Consider the following 21930-nt stretch of genomic DNA (forward strand, 5'->3'; position numbering starts at 1 on the left):
TAAATTTTGGGTCGTTGAGAGGAGATGTACAGACTCTAGGTTGAAGATTGCTAAATTTTAGTAAAACCATACAGAAATTGTATTATGTTGTAGTACCTGCAAACTTTAAAATTTGAATTGCATCACTGATGATGCTTGTTGACCGCACACTTAGTACATTTATTTAACCTAACAATCCGGAGGCTCACGCCGCGCAGGGAAGGGGTACACGTCGCCCCAAATCTTTTGATTGGTCCAGCTCCGCGCCACGTCAACTCCTCCTCCTCCTATTGGTCCACCTCAGCCACCTCTCCCTTTGGGGTCTCTCTCTCTTCTTCACTGTTGCGGTAAATATCTGCCCTTCCCGACGCTTCGCGTCGCCTCCTCCGCCTCCCCCGGTGCGACCTTGGCACGGCGCGACTGCTTTCCCCTCCTCTCTTCCTCTCTCTCTCTCTCTCCCTCTCCCTCTCCCTCCCTAAGTGGCGGCGCTGCGGCCGGCCCTGAGCACAGCGGCCTCTGCCCGTGGGCCCCAGCAGCGACCGACACCACCCTGCCATGGCGCGTCGCCCCTCTCCACGCCTCCATGGCTCCACCACCGCCGCCGCGCCTCTCGACATGCCCCTGCCAGCCCCCGCCGCAGCGACAACGCCGGCTTAGGGTTTTGCCACTCCGTCGTCGGCCGTCTCCGGATGGGTGGGTGACACACTGGCGCGGCGGGTCCTCTGCTACATCGCCTCTCCACGACTGCGGCCAGGCAGGGCGATGGCGCCACCGGATCCCCGGCGGCCGGCACAACCGGCGCGGGCCGACCGCGTTGATGCCCGCCCCCGCAGCTGCCCCTCTCGCAGTCACCTCTGCAGGCTGGAGCCACCCTGGTTTGCTCACCCCTCACCTCCCCCCCGGTGCAGCAGCCCTAGCACGGGCTGCCGGCTGCCTCGGGCCCCTGCGTGGCCCTCCCGTCCGTCTCATCTCTATTGGTTCCATTGCAGTCTCCTCTCTATCTCTCTTCTGATCTGCGCTAGAGCTTGTCAGATTGATGGCACTTGCTTGCCCCTGCTTTCTATCCCATCGCCTCTATTTATTATTATGCAAGGTAAACAGATCAATGCAGCTGTTCGTTTTCTTTCATGGAAAACACATGTCTACCTTTGATTTACAGGATGTGTTGTTGTCTGCAAAAAAAAGTATGTCGCCTGAGCATATGCAGTTGCTAATGATGTGGTAAGGTGCATCCGGCAAATCCAAGCATATTTGTATGCCGTTGCTGATCTGCCTCTTATGTTGACCATATTTGAATGCCAATGATGCTAAAGGTAATTCTTTTCCCTCTGAATGACGACATGTGAGAGTATGCTGTTACAGTTACTACTTTTTTATGATCTTTGGGTTGGCATTTCAAGTGAGTCGTAGTCATTTGTTTTGATGAAGGCTCGGTCTTTTATGATATTGTATTCCACATTTATTTAGCTAAGGCATTTGGCATATGGGGTGACACTAATTGTTACTTATGGTCCTTTTTGGCTGTCCTAATGAACTGAGGCACTTTGGCATATGCAGTGATGGGCTATTTTTGTGTGCTAACAATCCAAACTTGTCTCATGTGCTTCACTGCTATCTGCAAAAAATGATGTTGTCCAGCAGGCTTTATGCTCTTGTGCAATTGTGTTATACTATGGTCTTCTGTTCCATAAAACATCGTTTGTGGTTTCTTGTGATTTCACCTATGCATGTCACCAAGGAAATAAAAAGGGTGAAGCCTTTCCAGCTTACTACAATCATGATTGTTTTCGCATTGCTGCCTTTCCAACTTATCACAGGCATATTTTCATCTGTGCATATTTAGGCCTCTCAATTTTACCGTCAGTCAGACTGCGATTACCTTTCATGTTTATATTTGTTTATTTTCCATCACTTCCCCATTGCTCATGAAGATTTCGCGGTTCCATCATTTTTTTCGTGGTTCCTCATTGCTCATATACAGTTGGTTGTTCCCAATGGTCTGGATGTTCACGTCTTTATCATAATAATTTCATTCATGCACAATATTTTCCGCTGCTTTGGGTGCTCCATTCATGGCCAACAAAAGTTTTTTTCCCTGACGCTTTGCTACAAGTGATGAAAATGGGCCTTTTTTGTTGTATAGCCTGTGATGAAAATAGACTCCCATGTAACTTGGGAATATAGACTGATGATCTTTAGAGGCCCATGGCATTTTTACTTCTACAAACCTAAGGTTCTCCCCGCGCAAGGAAGGGGTACACGTCGCCCCAAATCTTTTGATTGGTCCTGCTCCGCACCATGTCACCTCCTCCTCCTTCTGTTGGTCCACCTCAGCCACCTCTCCCTTCGGGGCCTCTTCTTCATTGTTGTGGTAAATATCTCCTCTTCTCGACGCTTCTCGTCGCCTGGTCCGCCTCCTCCGGTCTGACCTTGGCACAGTACGGCTGCTTCCCCTTCCTCTCTCCCTCTCCCTCTCCCTCCTCAAGTGGCGGCGCTGCAGCCGGCCCCGATATATATATGCATTGCTATCTGTTTATTGATCCTGCCATGCCACTTTTCTAGCCTGGGTCTATTTCAGTTTCATGACAGGCCTGCTACAGCACCTGCTCCTGTCTACATCCATTGGTTTCTGTATGTGCCGGCGACATGAGTTACTATTGAATGATACCATTTTTCAGTGCATGCCATTGTGCCTAGATACAAGAGATCAAATGATGTCCTTCTGTTTATTTCTGAGGCTACTCTTATTTCCTATCACACCCTTAAAACAACATGGCTGCTTGGTTTGCTTTCGAGCCTACTCTTCCTTCCCTTCTTCACTACATTGCTTTTATTTTTTTTAAGTTCACAAATAACAATCGATCACTGCGAACTTTCTTTTTCTATAGGTTTTCCATTTCACAGGTACGAAAAGACAATGTCATGTCTACCAAACAGGTTAGCTATTAAAAAATGTTTGTGTGAGATGACAACTACTGTGTCAGCTAATTTTCTTTTCTATGATCAGCTCTACAAGCACTCTAACAATGGAAAATTTCTCGATAGGTCCACAACTTATTTTCATCTGTGATTTTGCTAATGCACTTTCTATATTAGTCATGGTTGTTCTCTATGCCAATATCCTTGGAGGTTTGCAAAGCAATTCGTGTAATATTCTATATCTGCATATTGAAAAAAATATATTTGCAGGTTATGTTGAACATTCTATAAAGAGGAGAAAGAACCTCTTCTTCTGTCAACCTGAGCATCTGCTTCTGCTTCAAGGTTATAGCTTCTCTATGTTTCAAGTTAATTCTATTAATCATTCTAGGTCCAAAAGCATGCAGGCCTACAAATTTTTTTTAGGCTTACAATTTGCCTATCTATTTGTTCAGTGGTATACAAGGAAGATTATTTTTTACATTTCAACCTCACATCATGTTATATGAAGTTCTTAGTTCTGTCAATCCAATTTCCTTTTAGTTTTTTTCCATGTACTTAAACTTGAAATAGGTTATTTCTACCAATCCAATTTCCTTTAGTATTTTTGTGTACTTAAAGTTAAAATAGGTTCGTTACCTCAGGCAACTTTTACTGGGGTTGCCTTGCAATATTTTCCTACATGCTCTGCTACTGTGTAAGTGGTGGTTACCGAATAGCTTGAGGGTACATAAATTTGCATATGAGTTTGATTTGGTTGAGAAATAGATCACTATACAGATTCCTTACGTCATTTTCCACATAAGAATAAAAATGTTGCTTACTACTGAAAAATGTACAGAGTAAATTTGATTGCTCCATAGGTTACTGTACTACAGTTAGTGAATAGTTTGTCTGTTTGTTTACTAGCTTCCATTGCAACTAATCCTTCACTCATTCTAGATTGTTGAGGATGAATAACTGCGTGTTTCGCAGATGCAAGTGCAATACGTTGGCGTTTCGTTAATCAGACAGCGGTTCTTTGAACTAAGTGGAGTGGAAAGGCAACTTTAATTAGCATCCATACATGAGTGTTTTAGGACATGACCTGCTTAGAATGTAACCTTTGCTGCACCTCGTCTGTTGTGCTACACAAAATGCGGTCGATCGTGCTGTTACCATAGACTTATTGCAGGCAAATTTAGCTGCTGATACAAATGCATGATTCACTTGAGATTTATGTTGCTAACATTGGTGGTTATGTCTGTCAGTTTTCTACTCTTTTCTTATGATCTTTTTCCCTTTTGGTTTGTCATAGTTTAGTTTTCAAAGTCTTCACTTGGAAAGAAACAGTATCCATTTCTGTTGCGAAGATCCATGGACATAAACAGGTTTGCCACTAAATGCTTATGTGAATAAGCTATAGCAATCATAGGATTTGATACTAATTACTGAATCCAATAGTTAGATGCTTTTATATGGTTGTATGTACCTTTTTATTATGCCGGCATAGTTAGATTAGCTGAAAGACTGTGGTCACTGGATTTACTCCTCGGTACATAATACCAATGAGCGTCGCTTTATTTATTTTACTTATTATGGTCCTTAAAAAAAGTTGGCAGCCTCATATTATTTTTTCCATGGTATTCTTTACTATTTTGTTCCCTTCTAGCTTTTATTAGTCATTGTCCTTTTATTGATATTCTTTTGTTTGGTTTCCTGCACCGTTTCTCACCACATAAACATGAAATTAGCAGCTGGCATGATCTTAGGGCTTTCATAAAAATCTTAGTAGTCATCTACCGTAAAATACTTACATGCTAATAAATTTGAATTTAAAAGCATCAGAGTACCAGTACTGGTGATCCTTGAAGTATTTGGTACACTTACTAAACTAACTTTTAGCTAATTAAAAATGCATTTTATGCCACTCATTTTGTCTCATTCTTTGAAACAAAAAAATCCTCGTGTTCTCATGATCGATGTTGTGCGTTTCAAATATTGGCTCTCTATTTACCATTATTAGTGTAGTCTTTTTCAATGGTAAATTTTATATAAAAAAGCTTATGACTACTCAGATTGTAGAGGTATAGCAAATTCTATTTTCTTTCTGTAGCAACCGAATTTCCATTGTTCCAAAAGTTAAGTGTGCTTCATGTGTCTCTACTTTCCAGCAATAGCATCTTCGCTTCCAGCAGGGCTACACAGCATGGACAAACCACTCGGCAAGAACCACCATCGGCAGCAGAACATCCAACCTGTAAACAATGTTTATCTAAACTTCTTGTGCCATGCTATCGAATCTGTGAAATATCCATGCAATATATAGTCATGTTACCTTTTATTATTTTTAGAATTAACCCATATATGTAATATATGTGTGTATGTACATATTTAGGATGCCTTCAGTTCATAGTTGTACATCTCATCAGAATCACTGCAGCACAACTCCGTTATATACACACTGTAAATAGGACTTGGTTAGAACATTAAAATAAGTAGAAAGGCATTGGGTTGCAACGTTGGTTGTGCCAAGACATAGAAATAATTTAGGATGCCGCTCCTCAATCATGACTATGCTTGATTATTAGATCCTTTCATGATTTAAGGATATAGATACTTGGTTTTAGTTATTATATACAGATTCATCTCGTCATGTACCAAAACACTCTGTTAAAGCAATGTGTGACGTCCATGATTCGAGGATATGTACCATTGTACTTCTTATCTACCATCTCTTACTATTTATGCAATCCAGTAAATTTGGTTAGCTGTTAGCCTATTCCAAACTATTATTATTGTAGACATAGATTCAAGGTCGCAAAAGTAGAGATGCAAACATGCCTTATCTACTTATGTCCATTACCGTCTCTACTGTATTTCAAACTCATCTCTTATCTTCTGTATGCAGGCATAGGTTTTGGCATGTTAAGCCAGCTTCCAATCATGCATATTCTGTTGCTAAGTGTGTTCGTAGGTGGTTCTAACCATGTGTTGCACGTCACAGATTTTACCACACTTGATCGATGACCAGTTGACCACACTGCAGCTCTGTCTATATCATGATTTATATGTGTTACTTTCCTCGACCTAAATTGCTCCACAGAGACAATGACTCAGCTGCAAATCAACTTTACCCTTAGTTGTAATATTTTGTCAGCTTTGATGTACTGGTCAGTTACTTCGCATCTGTTTCTAGAACTGCTGCCTCAACAAGAATAATATTGCTTTTCACACTTTGTCCTCAATTCATTGTCTGCTTGAGTGTCAAAACTTGATTATGTTGATGTTGTGTTATTATTGTGCCTCCCGATCTTGGTAATGGATCCGTACTCATGAACACTCTTTCTTCTTGCAAGATCCTTGTGTGGTGTTTTCAACTCCTGCTCTCAAATGATGTAGGGTACATAAATGATATGAGTTGTTTGTACACTATACCTGAAGATTCTACCTCGTGCCTTAGGAATTATATGCTTTAGTTTTATTTGTCAGTTTTATCCTTATGATAGAAATATGATTGCTTGCTTTCTCATAATTTCATCTACCAAGTTTAATAGATTACTCATCCATGAATAAACTATGTATGTGTCTACGTGATGGGATATTTTCAATCGGCGCGCAAGGGCGCGCCACTCCTACTAGTTTATATAAATGGTGCTTTGATGTGAAGTTATTAGAGGAAAGAGGGGCATTTTTTAATCGTTTTGTACTCTGCTGCCGTTTGCATTTATCTTTGTTTTTGCTTAAACAGGATTCATTTTTTTTTTTAAAAAAATACGTGATGTGTCTTGGACTTCAGTACTGCTTGGATGAGTGCGATCTCAAACGTTTTCATATTTTGCTGTAGTTGTAGGACCAGTTCTTTCTGTAATTTCACTTTGGGCCTTGTTTAGTTCACCCAAAAACCAAAAAATTTTAAGATTTTTCGTCACATTGAATTTTGCGGCACATGTATGAAACATTAATATAGATGAAAACAAAAACTAATTACACAATTTGTCTGTCAATCGCGAGACGAATCTTTTAACCCTAGTTAGTCTATGATTAGACAATATTTGCCACAAACAAACGAAAGTGCTACGGTAGTGAAATCAAAAAGTTTTTACGTCTAAGGCCTTGTTTAGATCCAAAAACTTTTTGGATTTTGACACTGTAGCACTTTCGTTTTAATTTGACAAACATTGTCCAATCATAGAGTAACTAGGCTTAAAAGATTCGTATCGTGATTTACAGATAAATTGTACAATAAATTATCTTTTTTATCTATATTTAATGTTCCATACAAGTGCCGCAAAATTCGATGTGATGGGAAATCTTGTAAAGTTTTAGGTTTTTGGGTGCATCTAAACAAGGCATTGCACTTGGAGAAAGTAAGCCTGGGCAAAAATAACCGAGAACCGAAACCGAAATAACCGGAACCGAAACCGAAATAACCGAAACCGAAAATTTCAGTTAGCTGTTCGGTTCTCAGTTCTCATGACCGAACTAACCGATTAAATTTCGGTTCCCAGGCTCGGTTAACCGAAATAACCGAAATTCATAAAACAAGCCCAATAAACCTTACAAAATATAAAAGGTGAATGACACCCTCTCATAGCCTCACATCCTCACATTTTTTAAAATAACAACATCTTGCTTTTTAAAAAATATTTTTTTCTATTTTTCTATTCTTTTTTTATGCTTGTGTAAACTTTCGGTTAGTTCAGTCGGAACCGGAACCGAACCGAACTAACTAACTGAAACCGATTTTACTCGATTCCAAAATTTGTAAAGAACCGATCGGTTCCTATTTGTAGAGAACCGAATTTATGTCAAAAACCGAACCGACGAACCGAACGGCCAGGCTGAGGAGGAAGCACGACGTCCATCCAAAGATGGAGAGAACAATGCACGGTAGGCCAGAGCACCACTAGCCAATTCTGGACGCGCGCGACTTCCGAGGCCGGACAGGCAGCCACCGGCCACCCACCAACGTCGGGGGTGCCATGCCAGTGCCACGGTACAGTATAAATGCACCACCGCTGCCCCTCCGGCAGCTCCAACCCGGCCGGCCGACGCACCGACGACTTCCTTCCGCCGTGCCATCCACCCTCCTCTCGCAGAGGAGGTGCGGTGAGCACGAGCGGCACAAATCCAGCCGGCCAAGGTGCGTGGCCGCCGGCCGGTCGCTGGCTGCCCCGGGCTGAACAATGGCGGGCTCCGCGGTGGCCGTCGTCTTCCTTTCGGCCGTCGCGCTGCTCTGCCTGTACAACCACCTCCACCTCTCCCTCTCCGACCCGGCATCCGTCGTCCCCGTCCCCGTCCCCGCCGCCGCCGTCCGCTCGCACCGCCGCGCCGGTGGCCACCGTACCAACACCACTCCGTCCGGGTCCGGCAACATCGTCCTCCGCTTCGGCATGTCCGGGCAGCCGCTCCGCGTCTACTCCCCCGCCCCCACCCCCACCGCTGGCGGCGGCATCCCTGACATCGACACGTTCCGCGACAAGCTCGACCGGCTGCTGCCCGACTGGTCGCGCTTCGACGGCGAGCTCGGCCCCATGCACCGGTACTTCGGGCTGGACGGGCCGCTGGACGTGCGTCAGCGGCTCGCGTACCTGTTCGTGATCCTTGACCGGTCGCCTAGGGACGGAGGCGTCGGCGTCGACGAGCTGGAGGCGTGGCTGCGCCGGCAGGCCGTCGCCCGGCTGGACGCCGTCACGCGGAGGGAGATGGCCCGGCACGACAGGGACCGCAACGGTGCCGTCACGCTGCGCGAATTCTTCGCAGGTGAGCGCGTGGTGCGTACTCGTAATATCTCGGGTTCACAACGTTGCGGGTTGCTATGTCCTGATGATGCAGATGGAACAACATAAATGAAGCCAAAGTCGAGAATTTTATTCGGTTTCCTGCGTGTTTTTTTTTTTCTGTCAAATTGAACTGATTCGTGTGAAATTCATGCGTTTCCAAACATGGATACTACTAAGACTGGAGCAACATGGGGCATGGCAAAATGGCGAGGTGGATGGACAAGTTTGCGAGCGCGGACAGAAACGGAGACGGCTCGCTCAACGCCGTCGAATTCAACGAGTATGAATACGTCATATTTATATATACCATATATACATTCTGATTTTTTTTCTTGTACAACCTTTTTTATTTTTGGTAACTTTTAAACATGCTGTCATGGCAGCTTCTTGCATCCTGAAGACACCAGCCAAGAGAGCGTGATGCTGTGGCTACTGAAGGACAAGCTAAGGCACGATCGATGAGTGTTTTCGTAGCACGTTAAAATTCCAATGATATTTTCTGTTTTTACGCTTGCGAGCAGTAATATTTGTTTGGTTGGTTTGGGTGGAGAACAGTGAGATGGACCATGACGGAGATGGAAGGATAAACTTGGAGGAGTTTGTCGCCCAATCTGATCTTGAGCGTGCCGAAGCTGAAGAGAAGTTCAGAGAATTGGACGCCGACATGGACAAGTAAAAACATTTCCAATAACAATTCGACAAGCTTATGAAATACTACGTACTTAGTAGAGTTAACGTATAGTTTTTTTTTTAAAAAAATGTGTTGTCAGATTTTATCCTTTTTTTTCCCCTTCAATGTTCAGCTACTTGACGGTGGAAGAAGCACGCTCTGTACTGCAAAGCCTCATTACAGGGGAGTTCTCATATGCTACTTCACATGCCAAATTTTTGATGAAGGTGGTGGCCACACCAGATTATTAGACTAGCAACTAGATTTACTTTCCTTGTTTCTTATCTTACTTAATTGCAACTAATCCATGTTGGCACAGGCTGATGTTAACCAAGACGGCAAATTGTCGCTGGAGGAGATGCTAGATGACTACGTATCCTTCTACAGCACCGTTTATACGGATGATCATTACAGCAATGAAGTTGATAGTGATTCCCACGACGAGCTATGAGCAGTTAAGCCAGGGCAGGACAGCGATACGGAGGGAGGAGGTTCTTTTTACTTTCTAATAGGAGTTCGCAGCCAAAAAAATGAAAAATGTACAGCAGACAATCAACTGCAAAGATCAATTTTGTTCATCGTGACCCGCTGTCTGTTTTACGGTATTTTTCGTTAAAAAAAACTAAACATTCAGGGCCTGTTTTTTTTTTTTAAAAAAAAAAACTTTAGGTTTTGGAACTGACATCTCCAACCCCATCTAATATTTAAGGGTATCCCACAAAGATGCACAATAGAGGGCCAACACAAAGTTAACAACTAACAAGGTACAACAGGTTCACGAATTGCCAAAAAATAACTCATGAACCATGTACGATTGGAGTTACTTTCACTAACAGTAACAGACCATTGGTGTTCAGCACAATTCTTCTTAGTAAAGCATTACATGTATCTCCCAGCACTAATACTGCAAGGACTTGACTTTTGACAACTGGTTCGATGAGGTCGATAAAAAACAACTCATCTGATTTCCCAACCTTCACAGAGGGCACCACGTACAGCAGATGTCGCGGCAAACAACTTGTCTAAGTTCCCACACTTCAAACAGGACACTAGATACACCATATGTCCCCATAACGAAAGAGCACATGACCAAGTGCGGTATGGGCTTAGGATACAGCTAATGTAAGGTAGCATGTTTCTTGGCAGATGACACTTAGCATATCTGTATATTCGTGTTGTCAGTTTGCCTGGTTCATAAAAGACCAGCTCGAAGGGCACAAGTCCTGTGCTGTGTTCCCATCCTCATCCTTGATCTGAAGATCAGCATGATGCTTGACGAGCAATTCTGCAATGTCTTCTCTTTCACAAACGGCAGCATAGTGGAGTGCTGTTTGCCCTTCATTGTCCTGAACATGGAAGAGAAGTTCAGTTCAGTTCATTAGTCTCATAAACCTAAATGACTCAAGAGATCATGTCATGCTGCACTCAAGACAGCAAACAAGGGTGATACTAGTCTCATAAACCTAAATGTCTCGAGAGATCATAGCATGCTGCACTACAGACAGCAAACAGGGGTAATACTGAGCATAGCTAACATGTTTTCTATTTAATGTAGTTTAAGATGCAGACAACTGAATACACTTCATTCAGCTATATGACTAGATTAGCACCCATTGATCCACGTTACTCATCAAATCAATCTGCCATGAATAGTAGAACACAATAAATATACATTTCAATTTACCTTAGCATTCAAATCTGCATTTGCTTTAGCAAGAACCTCAACAGCACTTAGATGGCCACGATCAACAGCCCAATGCAACGGAGTTCTACCTTCAGTATCTGAAGATACCATATACCAAACCAAGTTTAAGTGCATTATGCTTATAAACATAACATAAGCATTAGATGGTTTATAGTTTGCAAACACAAACCTCTCACGTTGACTTCCACACCAGCTGCCAGAAACTTCACTATGTCTTCAGTTGCTCCTTCCCTCGCCGAAACATGGATGTCACCAAGTTCTCTACATATACATTTCAGTTTCTTCCAATTACAAACAGTAGTCCAAGGTAGGTAACATTTACAGCGTATAAACTTCTGGAGAAGACACCCATGAGGTAAACCACTTACGAATCATTTCCTTCATCTTCCTCATACATCAAACTGCTAAACACAGGTCCCATGGGCCCCTTCGAAGCTGATGCAGAAGCCATGTTATCTTCATCTTTCCTTTTCTGAAATTATTATGTCATGGATAAGCCAACACTGTCACGAGGATTGTCGTACAGACTGCAGCAAGAGTGAGGTCAATAAAGACCCACAGAACTTACCGCACTTGCACCTGCATCCCAGTTAGGGAATAGCTCCTGAACAATTGTGATGTACTCTTGCATAGCTTCTTCTGTAGGCATAGCACCCAGCTTATGCCAAGCATTCCTGGCATATCCAGAATATGGGCAATGTTAACTGAAGTAAGTTTTTTCAAAATTGACAAGCACAGGCAGAGAGTAAAGGCAACAACAGTTGTATACTCCCCCTATTCCAAATTATAAGACATTTTGGCTTTTCTAGATGCGTAGCTTTTGTTATTCACTTAGATATACACTATGTCTAGATACATAGTTAAAGTAATTTAACTATAAAAGCCAAAACGTCTTACAATTTAGAATGGAGGGAGTAAGTTAGCTGTAAGCAGTCGATCCGTGAGTTCAAGTGCTTGCTCACACAAAGTAAGACGTTATGCAGCATGATGACCAGGGCACTGAAAACCCTAAGCACTGCAGAGTTATGCAGCACGATGACCAGGGCACTCTTGGACGCAAAGCAAGGACACAGGATCGAAGTAGTTTTATGCTCAGGCAACACTAGCACGAATGATCAGTGTACAAACAGGCTCAATAGTTAATAATTAAGACTAAATTATGCGTGAGATAGGAGCATCATATATTATGTTTACTTCTGATGGGCCATGCTGCTGATCTGAAGTCATTCTAAACTAAATTAGAACCGAAGCAAATAAACCTAGATAGAAAAAACCGCACGAAATTCAAATTTAAACCAGTAGAACCTTGCACGAGAAAGAGGGGATGGGTTGGGAATCTACCATTTGGCACGGGCCTTGAGCTTGAGCGCGGATGGCTGCGGCGCGGTGCAGGGCCCCTCGGTGGCGATCTTGTAGAGGCCGTAGAGGCGCAGCTGCGCCTCCTCGGGGACGCTGGTGCCGGAGGCGGCGGAGGCCGCGACGAAGGCGGAGGCGGCGCTGAACTCTTCGTCGAGCTCGGTGCTCTCCACGCCCTCCCAGTCACTGTCGCTGGCGCTTCCGCCGTCGGTGGAGCCGTCGTGGGAGGGGAGGCGAGGCTCCGCGGGGAACGGGGTGGCCGGGGCGGGGGCTGCTGCGGTGGGGGAGGACGGAGGGGAGCGCGTGATGCGGAGGTTGTCCTCCTTGAAGGCGATCACGGTGGAGATGAGCTTGGCGACCAGGTAGGCGAAGAGGAGGCCGATGGCCGCCGCTTGGCCCAGCTCCTGCCAGTCCCCGGCCATGGCGAGGCGGTGACCTAGATGCGGTGACCTGGGTGGAGTTGGGGGGGGGGGGGGGGGGGCTGGAGACTGGGGAACTCCGAAACTGGAAGAAGTGGTAGCCTGGTGGTAGTAGGGGCCCGTGGGGAAGGAAGAAGGACGTGAAAGTAAAAGAGGTAAACGCCAGGGACCAAAACGTCAAATGGCTCGTAGCGTACCCGGCGGGTGGGTGACCCAGAACGGACCGTGGATTCGTTGAGCGGATCAGGCTTGGCCCATCGAGCCGCACCTTTGTCGGCCCAGCAAAGCACAACGTTTTCCCTTTTGTTTTACACAGTGCGGCATGCGGAACCGTCCACGCTCAATCCAACGGCGCGGGGAGCGCGCGGCGTCTTGGGTTCTCTCGGTGGCGCAGAGTTTTTAGTCCCACCTCGGCGCCGCAAGGAGGCAAGGGAGAGCTACGCGCCTATAGAAGAAAGCCCCGGGCCAGCGTCGTTCCATACTTACCTGGATGGGGTCGATGGGCGATCATGAAGGCCCATGGCCTTAATTTGTGGTAGAGGGTGCGCTGGTCTACCATCTCCCCAAGCGGGAGAGTGGACGTCTTAATTTGTGGTAGAGGGGCCGCGCGAACGCGGCCCCTGCCAATTCTAAGAAATTAAATTTTGGTCCTTGGGCCTTGCATTTCAAATTTTGGTCCTCATTTCTGATTCATGGAACTAATGAACTGGCGAACACTGGTGCAGCTATTCTGAAGCTGTGGTACAGTTTCCATTTTTCTAGCATCGAATTTTACTTATTTCATATTCCATTTGATCTGGTCGTAACGAATTTTACTTATTTCATTACAGTTGGCATCAGCTCGATCAATGAGGTTAACTATTGCAACATGGTTTTGATTACAGTCTCAACACTCGTACACCAGATGATCTAAGCCAGGCTTTGCCCAATTCATAATTAATTTCTATATGCATAAAATTGTTAGTCTCAGTTGAACAACCAAATGAAACTGGATACGGATCTGGACAGGGGAAAGGAGTTCTAGCATTCACTTCAGAACCACTAATACCGTGACAGACAAAGCAACAAAATGCATCTGAAGCTCAACAAATTATGGTGCAAATGAAATAAATAAAAAACAGGCTACAACATGGAGGTGAGTGAAATACACGAGTTCCAAAGAGCCACCGACAAGAATATGCTAGGCATGTATTAATAAAGAAGAAGACCTTACAAGGGAGGCAACAACAGAACTACTGCCACAAGAAACACAACCAACGATCCTCATAAGCAACAGCCGTCGAAAGTCACACAACTAATACTAAACCGTAGACATAGCAAAAGGCACGTAGAGAAAGCAAAAACTGACTTATAATTTGAAACACATGGGGTAAGAGATAAAGGAGCACAACTGTAGCTATATTAAACACATTAAAAGGATCTAAGCTAGCGCACCTATATTATAGCATTAAACAAAGCGTATAACATAATTGCAATTCTCTAGATCTTTACTAAAAGAACAAAACGGCAGGGAACTTCTCAGATCTATGGAGCAGCTGCTTAATGCTCACTTTTCATGTCCAGGACAGGTTATATACTATATGCTAAAAGAACTATGATGACCGAAGCACTTCACACAATCTCTCGACCACAAACAAGTAGCTGCAGGAAGGGTTACATTTTCAATCTAGTATGCTCTAGAGGCAATTACATATAGCATTTCCCTGTGCCAGATGGCTAATAAGATGCCCACTCATTCTTGAATAGAATAACCCAAAGAACATCTGGTGTCAACAAACAAGACTGAGGAAAACACTGCTTTATCCAAGCAAGCAAGCTGCAAGCACTATGGGTAAGCCACATGAATCAGGAAAAGAGCAACAAGCTACTTGTTGTCAAGGGTGTGAAAGGTCCTTGTTTGGTTTTGGTAATTGAGTGACAACTTAGGTGGACTAATAGTGTTTATGTGAGATACACAGGAAATTAGTCCACAGGTGATGATGTGATGATGGAGGAGCTCATTGCAATGAGACATGACATGGAGTCATGTGACCAAGGTGGAGAAGATCAAGATGAGGCTTGGCTCGATGGACCGGTTGCAAGAGTGAAGGGCAAGTCGGAGGCTTTGAAGCGAGGGACCGCGTGTGACGGTGAAGCTTGAGCAAGACTTGGCGCCGATGGACCGAGGCAACGGTGAAGAGCAAGTGAGGTCAAGATCGATGAACCAATACGGTCACGTGATGATATGAAGTGGATCATATCATTTGGTGATTGGTTGGTGCATGTGTTGCATCAACATTGGAGGAGATGGAATGGAATGCGCAAGGCAAAGGTATAACCTAGGGCATTTCCATTTCACCGGTCATAGGTGTGTAGAGAAGTTTATGACCGGATTTAGGATAGATGGCCGTACTATCAAGAGGGGCAAACTTGTTTGCATATCGGTCATCTAGTGCCACTTGAGCGATCTAACTTTGCATATGTGTTAGGATCGAGTGGCGTGGTAAGATGAGAGGCTAACTCCTTTGGGAAAATGTTTGTGAAAATGCTAACACACATGCACATGGTGGTGTACACTTGGTGGTGTTGGCACATTTACAAAGGAGGTGGTGTTCCTAGGGTTGAGAGAGATGTGGGTTTCTCTCTCCCTCCCGCCGAGCTTGCGAGGCGGGATTCGGCGCTTTTCGAGAAAATGAAGTGCATATTTTCTATTGCGCCGGTGGGAATTTTGGAGAAGTCGCGGGAGTGTTTCTCGCAACACTCACCGGACGCTAAGTGCAGAGGCACCGGACGCTGGTCCAGAGCGTCTGGTGTGATGTCTGTGGCGCAGGTGTGCACCGGACGCACCGGAGAGAGTCCGGTACTCAACGTCCGGTGTGCGGGCGGTTTGGCAACCCTCTCTGCGCATGAGTCCGGTGAGCACCGGACGCTCAGGGTGCGTCCGGTGACCGTGCAAGTTTGCGGAGCTCTCTGCGCACGGGTCCGGTGTGCACCGAACGCGTCCGGTGTGTCGCAGTGGAGCGTCCGGTGGTGCTGTGCAGGCGCGCATGCGCAGTAGCCGTTGGCGGCAACGGTCGAGTTCAAACGGCTAGTGACACGTGGCTGACGCCTGAGCACCGGACGCTGGGGGTTGAGCGTCCGGTGGCTCCCTGTGTGCGTCCGGTGCCCACGTGTTTTGCCCAGTGAAGGGGCAACGGCTAGTTTAGCCCTTGGGGCTATAAATAGAAGTGGTGGCCGGCCTTGGCCGGTGTTGAGCACCCTTGGGACTTAGTGTCCATGCTTGGGGAGTGCTAGTGAAGCCTCTAACTCACATATGCTTGATAGTGATCATCCGATTGTGTGAGTGAGCGATTCTAGTGCGTTGCATTGAGAGATTGCATCGAGTGGCACTAGGTGTTCGTGTTGCAAGCCGGTGGTGCTTGTTACTCTTGGAGGTTGCCACCTCCTAGACGGCTTGGTGGCTTGTGACTCCGTCGAAGCACGCAAGGAGATTGTGCGGTGCTCCGGAGAAGAGATTGTGAGGGGTACGGTGCTCACCCCGCGGGGATCGCGAAGAGCAACTCTATTGGATCGTGCGTGTCATTGAGCTACCTCACTTGTGGGTAGGTTCTTGCGGTGTCCTAGTGGGGACGAGGTTCGTGTAACACCTCTTAGCCGCCGAACCACCAAGTGTTGGTCGACACAACGGGGACGTAGCTTGGTGGCAACCAAGTGAACCTCGGGAGAAAATCATCGTGTCAACATTGTTCTTCCCGTTGGTTTGCAAGTCCCTAACACAAGCTTGTTTTTACATTCATATACTTGTGCTTGTGTAGTTGCTTTTGTAATTAGTTAAGCTTGTGTAGCTTGCTAGTTACCTTCTTGCTTGTGTAGCTAGAAGTAGTTCCCCTTGCGTGGCTAATTCGGTTTGTGTAACCTTGTTAGTCACTTTGCTTAGTTTGTGTAGCTAAGTAAGTTGCGCTCTCTAATTTGGCATTAGTTGCCTTGTTATTGAGCTTGCTAGTGAGCTTAGGCTTTATGCGCTTTGCCTCACTAGTTTGTGTAGGAGCTCCCTCGGTTTGTAAAGTACTAGTTGCATAGGTTTGTGTGACCTTGCTCCTAGAATTGATTAGGTGAGCTCTTGCTAAGATAGCACCTTGTTTGCTTGTTTAGGATCTTTTCAAGGTGCTAGAGAACTTAGATAGAGGGGTGTAGTCTTGGCTAGACCGATAGTTTTAATTCCGCATTTGTTTCGGTTAGCCGGCGCGATAAGTTTTAGAAAAGGACTATTCACCCCCCCTCTAGTCCGCCATCTCGACCCTTCAGGGTGTTGGCACCCAAGGTAGCAGGACCCTGGCTATGAAGCTCATAGACTGGATCGGTAATGGCACAGGGTTTATCCCGTGAGCGCCCAATTGGCCAATTGTGAGGGAGGTGAGATTGAGAGATGAGGGAAATTAGGAAATTGGTTGTTATTGCTCGATCCCAAATGAGGACTGGTACACGCCTACTAAACAAAAGGAAACAAACTCCTTAAATCCCTTATTTCTTGCCGTCTTTAATCCTCTTAACTCTTGCCTTCTTGCTGTTCCCTGGAATGTTGCTGTTGCTGGCGCCATCTAGGTGTCTGCGGCCCTGATCCTGCGCTCCCTGTAGGAGTAATGGCGGCCCCACAAGACTCTTGTTCTGTAAGGTACTGATGACATCTTGAATGTCTTCAGCACGTGCAGTAAAACCTGCTAGATAAGTTATTGGTCAATGGCATATAAAATACATGGCGTATACGGGAGAACTGGAGGAAAAGCAGGGAGCTGTGACAGTACTCTTATCCAGTGTTTGTCGCTTGTTGTCTGTCAAATTGTTCATGTTCCAAACCTGTTGATCTACCAAACATGTGGTCGCCATCCTTTTCTTGCTCATATCTATTACTTTCTGCTGCAATACCGGTATTGCCTTCACAAGACCTGCAGGTTCAGTACAGTTGAATAGGCATACTTTCTGATCAGGTAACTAGATTGACTGCAGGTAGAATTGATAAATGGGTAGAAGTTTTATCTAGATTAAGGCTCCATATATGTTTTATTTATTTATGTCACACATTCAACAACAATATTGAGGTTTACATGAAATAAAAGACTAAAGGACATCAAATGAAAAGAAGTGACAGAATCCACAAATTTTGGACCAGTTTTCTTGCTAAAGCTAACACATGGGAGCAGAAAACTGCAATGGCTTTTTTTCCCACGATGTAAAACTCCTTCCAGTTTGCAGTGTGCAAATATTTCACGTTTTGGAGAATGACAATCTCCAAAGCACATCTTTGACCACTATTTTCTATTAACATCCTAACAAATTTATGCTTTTATGAAAGTACTTCCCACAAAAATATATGCACACGATAAGTTTCTAAACTAAAAAACTTTTAAAGTTAACTATAATCAAAGCTTTAAAAGTTGAACCCACTCTAGCATTAAAGAATTGCAATGTGGTATCAGATTGTCAAACAAGGCATGAAAGCAAATCTTTAACACAAAGGCCTAAGGTTGTCATAACACAACATCATTTCACCAAGGTCCAGAACTAGTAATGATAAACAATTGAGCTTGGAGCTCTGATCAGGTTGATAAAACAGTTAATTCCATAATTCCTTGCTGCTGTAAGGAAAACCAATAATATCACATGCCATCAAACATTAAAATTGTAGCATTGGTGTCAATATTAAAACTGTAGCATTGGTAAACCACATAATCATGTTCAACTTTCACCAGAAATACTGGACAGAAGACAGAACTGTGAAGTTAATCAGAATTGATCAGATGATGTACCCTTTTCAGCATCCCTTTTTTTGTATTCAACTACTAAATAGTGTATACTATGTCGTACCTTCAAAATTTTCCTGCACAGAGTCTTCAAGCAACTTTTGTATCTCAGAGACAGAAGAATCAAGTTTTGTTCTGTATGTAGTTTGCCTTTCCAATGACGACATCTCTCTTTCAAGATTTTGAGACTCCATGTTAGCCTGGTGAAAAGTAAGAAACACTGGCAATTGTTACAGATATCTAGATATATTATAAGCTGATTCATTACAACTAAGGTGCTTACACTTTCAAGCTTTCTCCTCAAGGAGTCAATTTCCAAATCCAAATCTGAAGTGTCATCTTTGTGTGATTCTTTTGCACAAGAAATATCCTGAAAAAAATATAGTATATACAGTCATTTACATTACGATAACATGTGAGATGAGGGAATGAAGAAAATGTGAAATAAAGTATCACTACATTCATTAACAAAAGACACGCTGGTTTATTAGTTACTGCAAGCAACAAAAAAAATCAAGCTTAATTGATTTTGCATATAGATTGGTGATTTTAAGATCAGTGTGAATAATGGTATTACAATTATGGCATTCACAAGAAAGGCCAGAAACACTGGTTTCAACAACATAAACTTGCAAGTCTGTAATAAATTATATTCAGTTAAACGAAGCTCAGTATTCCATGCCCCTTCTCAAGAAAAATAATCCAGCAGTTTAGAAGACGCTCTAACCAATATTGAATCCACAGCCTCTTCATTTTTATGACTGCAAAGAGTGTGTGGCCATCTGTAATTAAATGTTTACTGTTTACATCAATAAATAAGCATCAGATTTCCAACACAAATGAAACTTTTCCACAGTATGAATGTAACTTAAGCATGCTGGAGTCAAATCTTTAGTTAGGATAAGGTGCATACATCTTCAGCAGCCACAAAACCTTCGGGTACATTGAAGCAATGCAGTAAGCAGAATTTCTCCCAGTTGGCCATTCTCTTATCCAGTCGATCCTTTACGACATGGTGAATAGCATTTAATCCCTGCAGAGAAAACATAGAGATACTTCTACTTATCATAATGGTCCTGCTGGTCCAAAAAAAAAAAGAAGACGAAACAACAATTTGCATCCTAATAAATGTTATGAAATACCTTTTAGAAGAGAAGATGTGATAATAAATGGCAGCATAAGTTAAACAAATTAAGTGCCAAATGTACTAAAACATGTTATGGAACTTGCAGTACACAATCACAACTAAAACATTCGAAGCACCCAAGCATCTAAGTGCAATACTGTGGTTGGAAGCTTAGTCCACTGTAGATCCCAATGCACACAATGAAGTCATGCATTTCAGTTCTCTGTTTTTTCACGGTAAAGCTCTGCAAACAAGCAGAAACAGAAATGAAATGTGCATAACACTTAGCAAATCAGCTAATGATCTCCACACCCCTACATAAAAGAACATCCAGGGAATCTGATGACATGCGGGAGGAATATGAATTCAGGTGCAGTGCAGAACAACTTTCATGTTTTGTTTTAACCGTAACCGGGAACTTCATTCAGTATCCATGTACACTTAAAATCTGGTGGAGAAGAAATTTATAGAATCTCAGAGCATCAGCGCACACCAAGTGCTGAGATATTTGACACAGTTTAACGTTCCCAAATGATTATCTGGAAGCGAGGAACATGAATTAAACTAGGGCAGTCAACCAACTATCCATTCCATCCCCATATCTAAATCCAACCCACGAATTGAGCAGTATCGAATCATGATGCGGGAATCCGTCGCTTACCCGCTGGAGATCAGTGGCCTTCTCTGCAGCCCTGGCGGCGCCGAGGACCCCTGGTGCGGCCGCTGCCCTGGAGAAGAAAAGCGACAGAAAAAATGGGCAAGTTAACAAACCTAGGTCGGCGGCGAATGAGGGGAGAGAAATCGGCTAAACAGAACACACGCACAAAACGATAAGGAGGGAACATAACTGGAGGCAGTACTCGAAGGCCCCGGCTCTGATGTCGTCAATGATGCCGTGGACCTCGTCGACGAAAAGCTGCGGATTCAGCCCCAGCGCCGCCTCCGCCGCCGACGCGGCGCTCTCGTCGCCGTCTTCCATCGCCCCGCTTCTTCTTCTTTCGAGTCTTCTGAGATGCCGACTGCCGGGTGGAGGGGGTGGAATGGGGATGGCCCGCCGCCTCGCCGGACGCCGGCAGGCACCCGGTCGAGGGTTTTCAAAATGTTGCGCTCGCAGTGTTTGAGAAACTGGTGTGTTCTTCTGTTTCGAGGCGGAGGGAGGCACACTTTTTTTTTAAAAAAAAAAAGGTCTACATCGTCCTCTCAACTATATAGTGTGGATTTCTTAACCTCTAAACTATAAAATCGAATTTTCCACACTAAACTTTTCAAAACTGGTCAAATAATCCTCCAAACGGTTTTGAACGATGATTTTGTTTTTTTATTTATTTATTTCTGTTGTATCTTTAAAAAATTATAGTAAATCATAGGAAATTTATAAAATAAAAAAATAAATTTTGTTAGACTCTACATAAGTAGACTACACAGTGAATATATAATATGGTATGCTTTAATATAAAATTTTTGTTGCAACTTTGGATCTATGAATTATTCTAATTAATTAAGTATAGATCTAGATCTAAAGCTACAATAAAAACTTTGTACTAAAGCATACTATATTATATGCTCACTATATCGATCTACTCATATGGAGTTTAATAAAATTATATTTATGATTTCCTGTGATTTACTATAATTTTTAAATATTTATCAAAAATAAAAAAATAAAAAAAGATAAAACCACCATCAATAACCGACTAAGAGGGTCATTTGGCCAGTTTTAGAGTTCAGGGGTAAAAAATTCGGTTTTATAATTTGGAAGGTAAAGTAGTCCAACTTATATAGTTGAGGGATTATATAGATGTTTTTCTTTTTTTCTTTGCTCTTGTCGTAAGACAGTCAAAGCATAACTAAATCTCATTTTCACGGTCATTCGCGCAATTTGAAAGCAACGGTTAAGAGACCGTGTCGTTTCTTTATTTTTTTAATCCTTTTTCTTTTTTTTTTCTAAGACAATGAAAATATGGCTATATTCGCTTTAATTTATTTGCTAAATTTGTCAGTTATTCAGTAGTATTTTTCTCTCACAACAAATCAATGAATAGTATATTTAGCCATGACTTTTGAGATAAGCAAACGAGCTCTATAACCCATCCATTTTTATGGCTATCTGTACGATTCGAAAGCAACGGCTAAGAGAACGCGTGTGTGATGACTCGTTTCTTTTTCCTTTTTCATCCTGATTTTTTTTTCTTTTCTGTCTCTGTGAGTTTGTCA

General features: G+C 43.5%; 4 protein-coding genes across 20 annotated transcripts; 2 read left to right on the forward strand and 2 right to left on the reverse strand.

The window, feature by feature from the left end:
- Positions 329-6125, forward strand: LOC110436222. 16 transcript variants are annotated; one of them, XM_021462683.1, is made up of 6 exons: positions 331-1292; positions 2868-2916; positions 3169-3243; positions 4201-4268; positions 5073-5137; positions 5789-6125. In XM_021462683.1, the coding sequence occupies exons 1-6, from the start codon at positions 1275-1277 to the stop codon at positions 5862-5864; spliced, it is 351 nt and encodes a 116-aa protein (XP_021318358.1). In that variant the 5' UTR covers positions 331-1274; the 3' UTR covers positions 5865-6125. The 16 variants fall into 16 exon arrangements, 1 of the variants encoding a protein (XP_021318358.1); XR_002454028.1 differs by lacking the exon at positions 2868-2916 and having other exon boundaries at positions 330-1292; positions 4196-4268; positions 5052-6125; XR_002454027.1 differs by lacking the exon at positions 2868-2916 and having other exon boundaries at positions 5052-6125.
- Positions 7916-9911, forward strand: LOC8085884 (calumenin). 2 transcript variants are annotated; one of them, XM_021463882.1, is made up of 6 exons: positions 7916-8643; positions 8841-8943; positions 9047-9112; positions 9219-9335; positions 9434-9560; positions 9653-9911. In XM_021463882.1, the coding sequence occupies exons 1-6, from the start codon at positions 8067-8069 to the stop codon at positions 9782-9784; spliced, it is 1122 nt and encodes a 373-aa protein (XP_021319557.1). In that variant the 5' UTR covers positions 7916-8066; the 3' UTR covers positions 9785-9911. The 2 variants fall into 2 exon arrangements, with proteins under 2 accessions (XP_021319557.1, XP_002447340.1); XM_002447295.2 differs by having other exon boundaries at positions 9467-9560; positions 9653-9909.
- LOC8076481 (acyl-CoA-binding domain-containing protein 1) lies at positions 10091-12888 on the reverse strand. Its single transcript, XM_002448744.2, has 6 exons — positions 12380-12888; positions 11607-11712; positions 11407-11510; positions 11208-11299; positions 11018-11115; positions 10091-10679 (listed from the first exon to the last, which is right to left on the reverse strand). The coding sequence occupies exons 1-6, from the start codon at positions 12814-12816 to the stop codon at positions 10512-10514; spliced, it is 1005 nt and encodes a 334-aa protein (XP_002448789.1). The 5' UTR covers positions 12817-12888; the 3' UTR covers positions 10091-10511.
- On the reverse strand, positions 17212-20869 carry LOC8085885 (protein MIS12 homolog). Its single transcript, XM_002448745.2, has 7 exons — positions 20565-20869; positions 20378-20444; positions 19504-19623; positions 18874-18960; positions 18655-18790; positions 17595-17735; positions 17212-17507 (listed from the first exon to the last, which is right to left on the reverse strand). The coding sequence occupies exons 1-7, from the start codon at positions 20693-20695 to the stop codon at positions 17314-17316; spliced, it is 876 nt and encodes a 291-aa protein (XP_002448790.1). The 5' UTR covers positions 20696-20869; the 3' UTR covers positions 17212-17313.

Source organism: Sorghum bicolor, chromosome 6 (genome assembly GCF_000003195.3).
Source record: "Sorghum bicolor cultivar BTx623 chromosome 6, Sorghum_bicolor_NCBIv3, whole genome shotgun sequence".
NCBI classification, from domain to species: Eukaryota; Viridiplantae; Streptophyta; class Magnoliopsida; order Poales; family Poaceae; genus Sorghum; species Sorghum bicolor.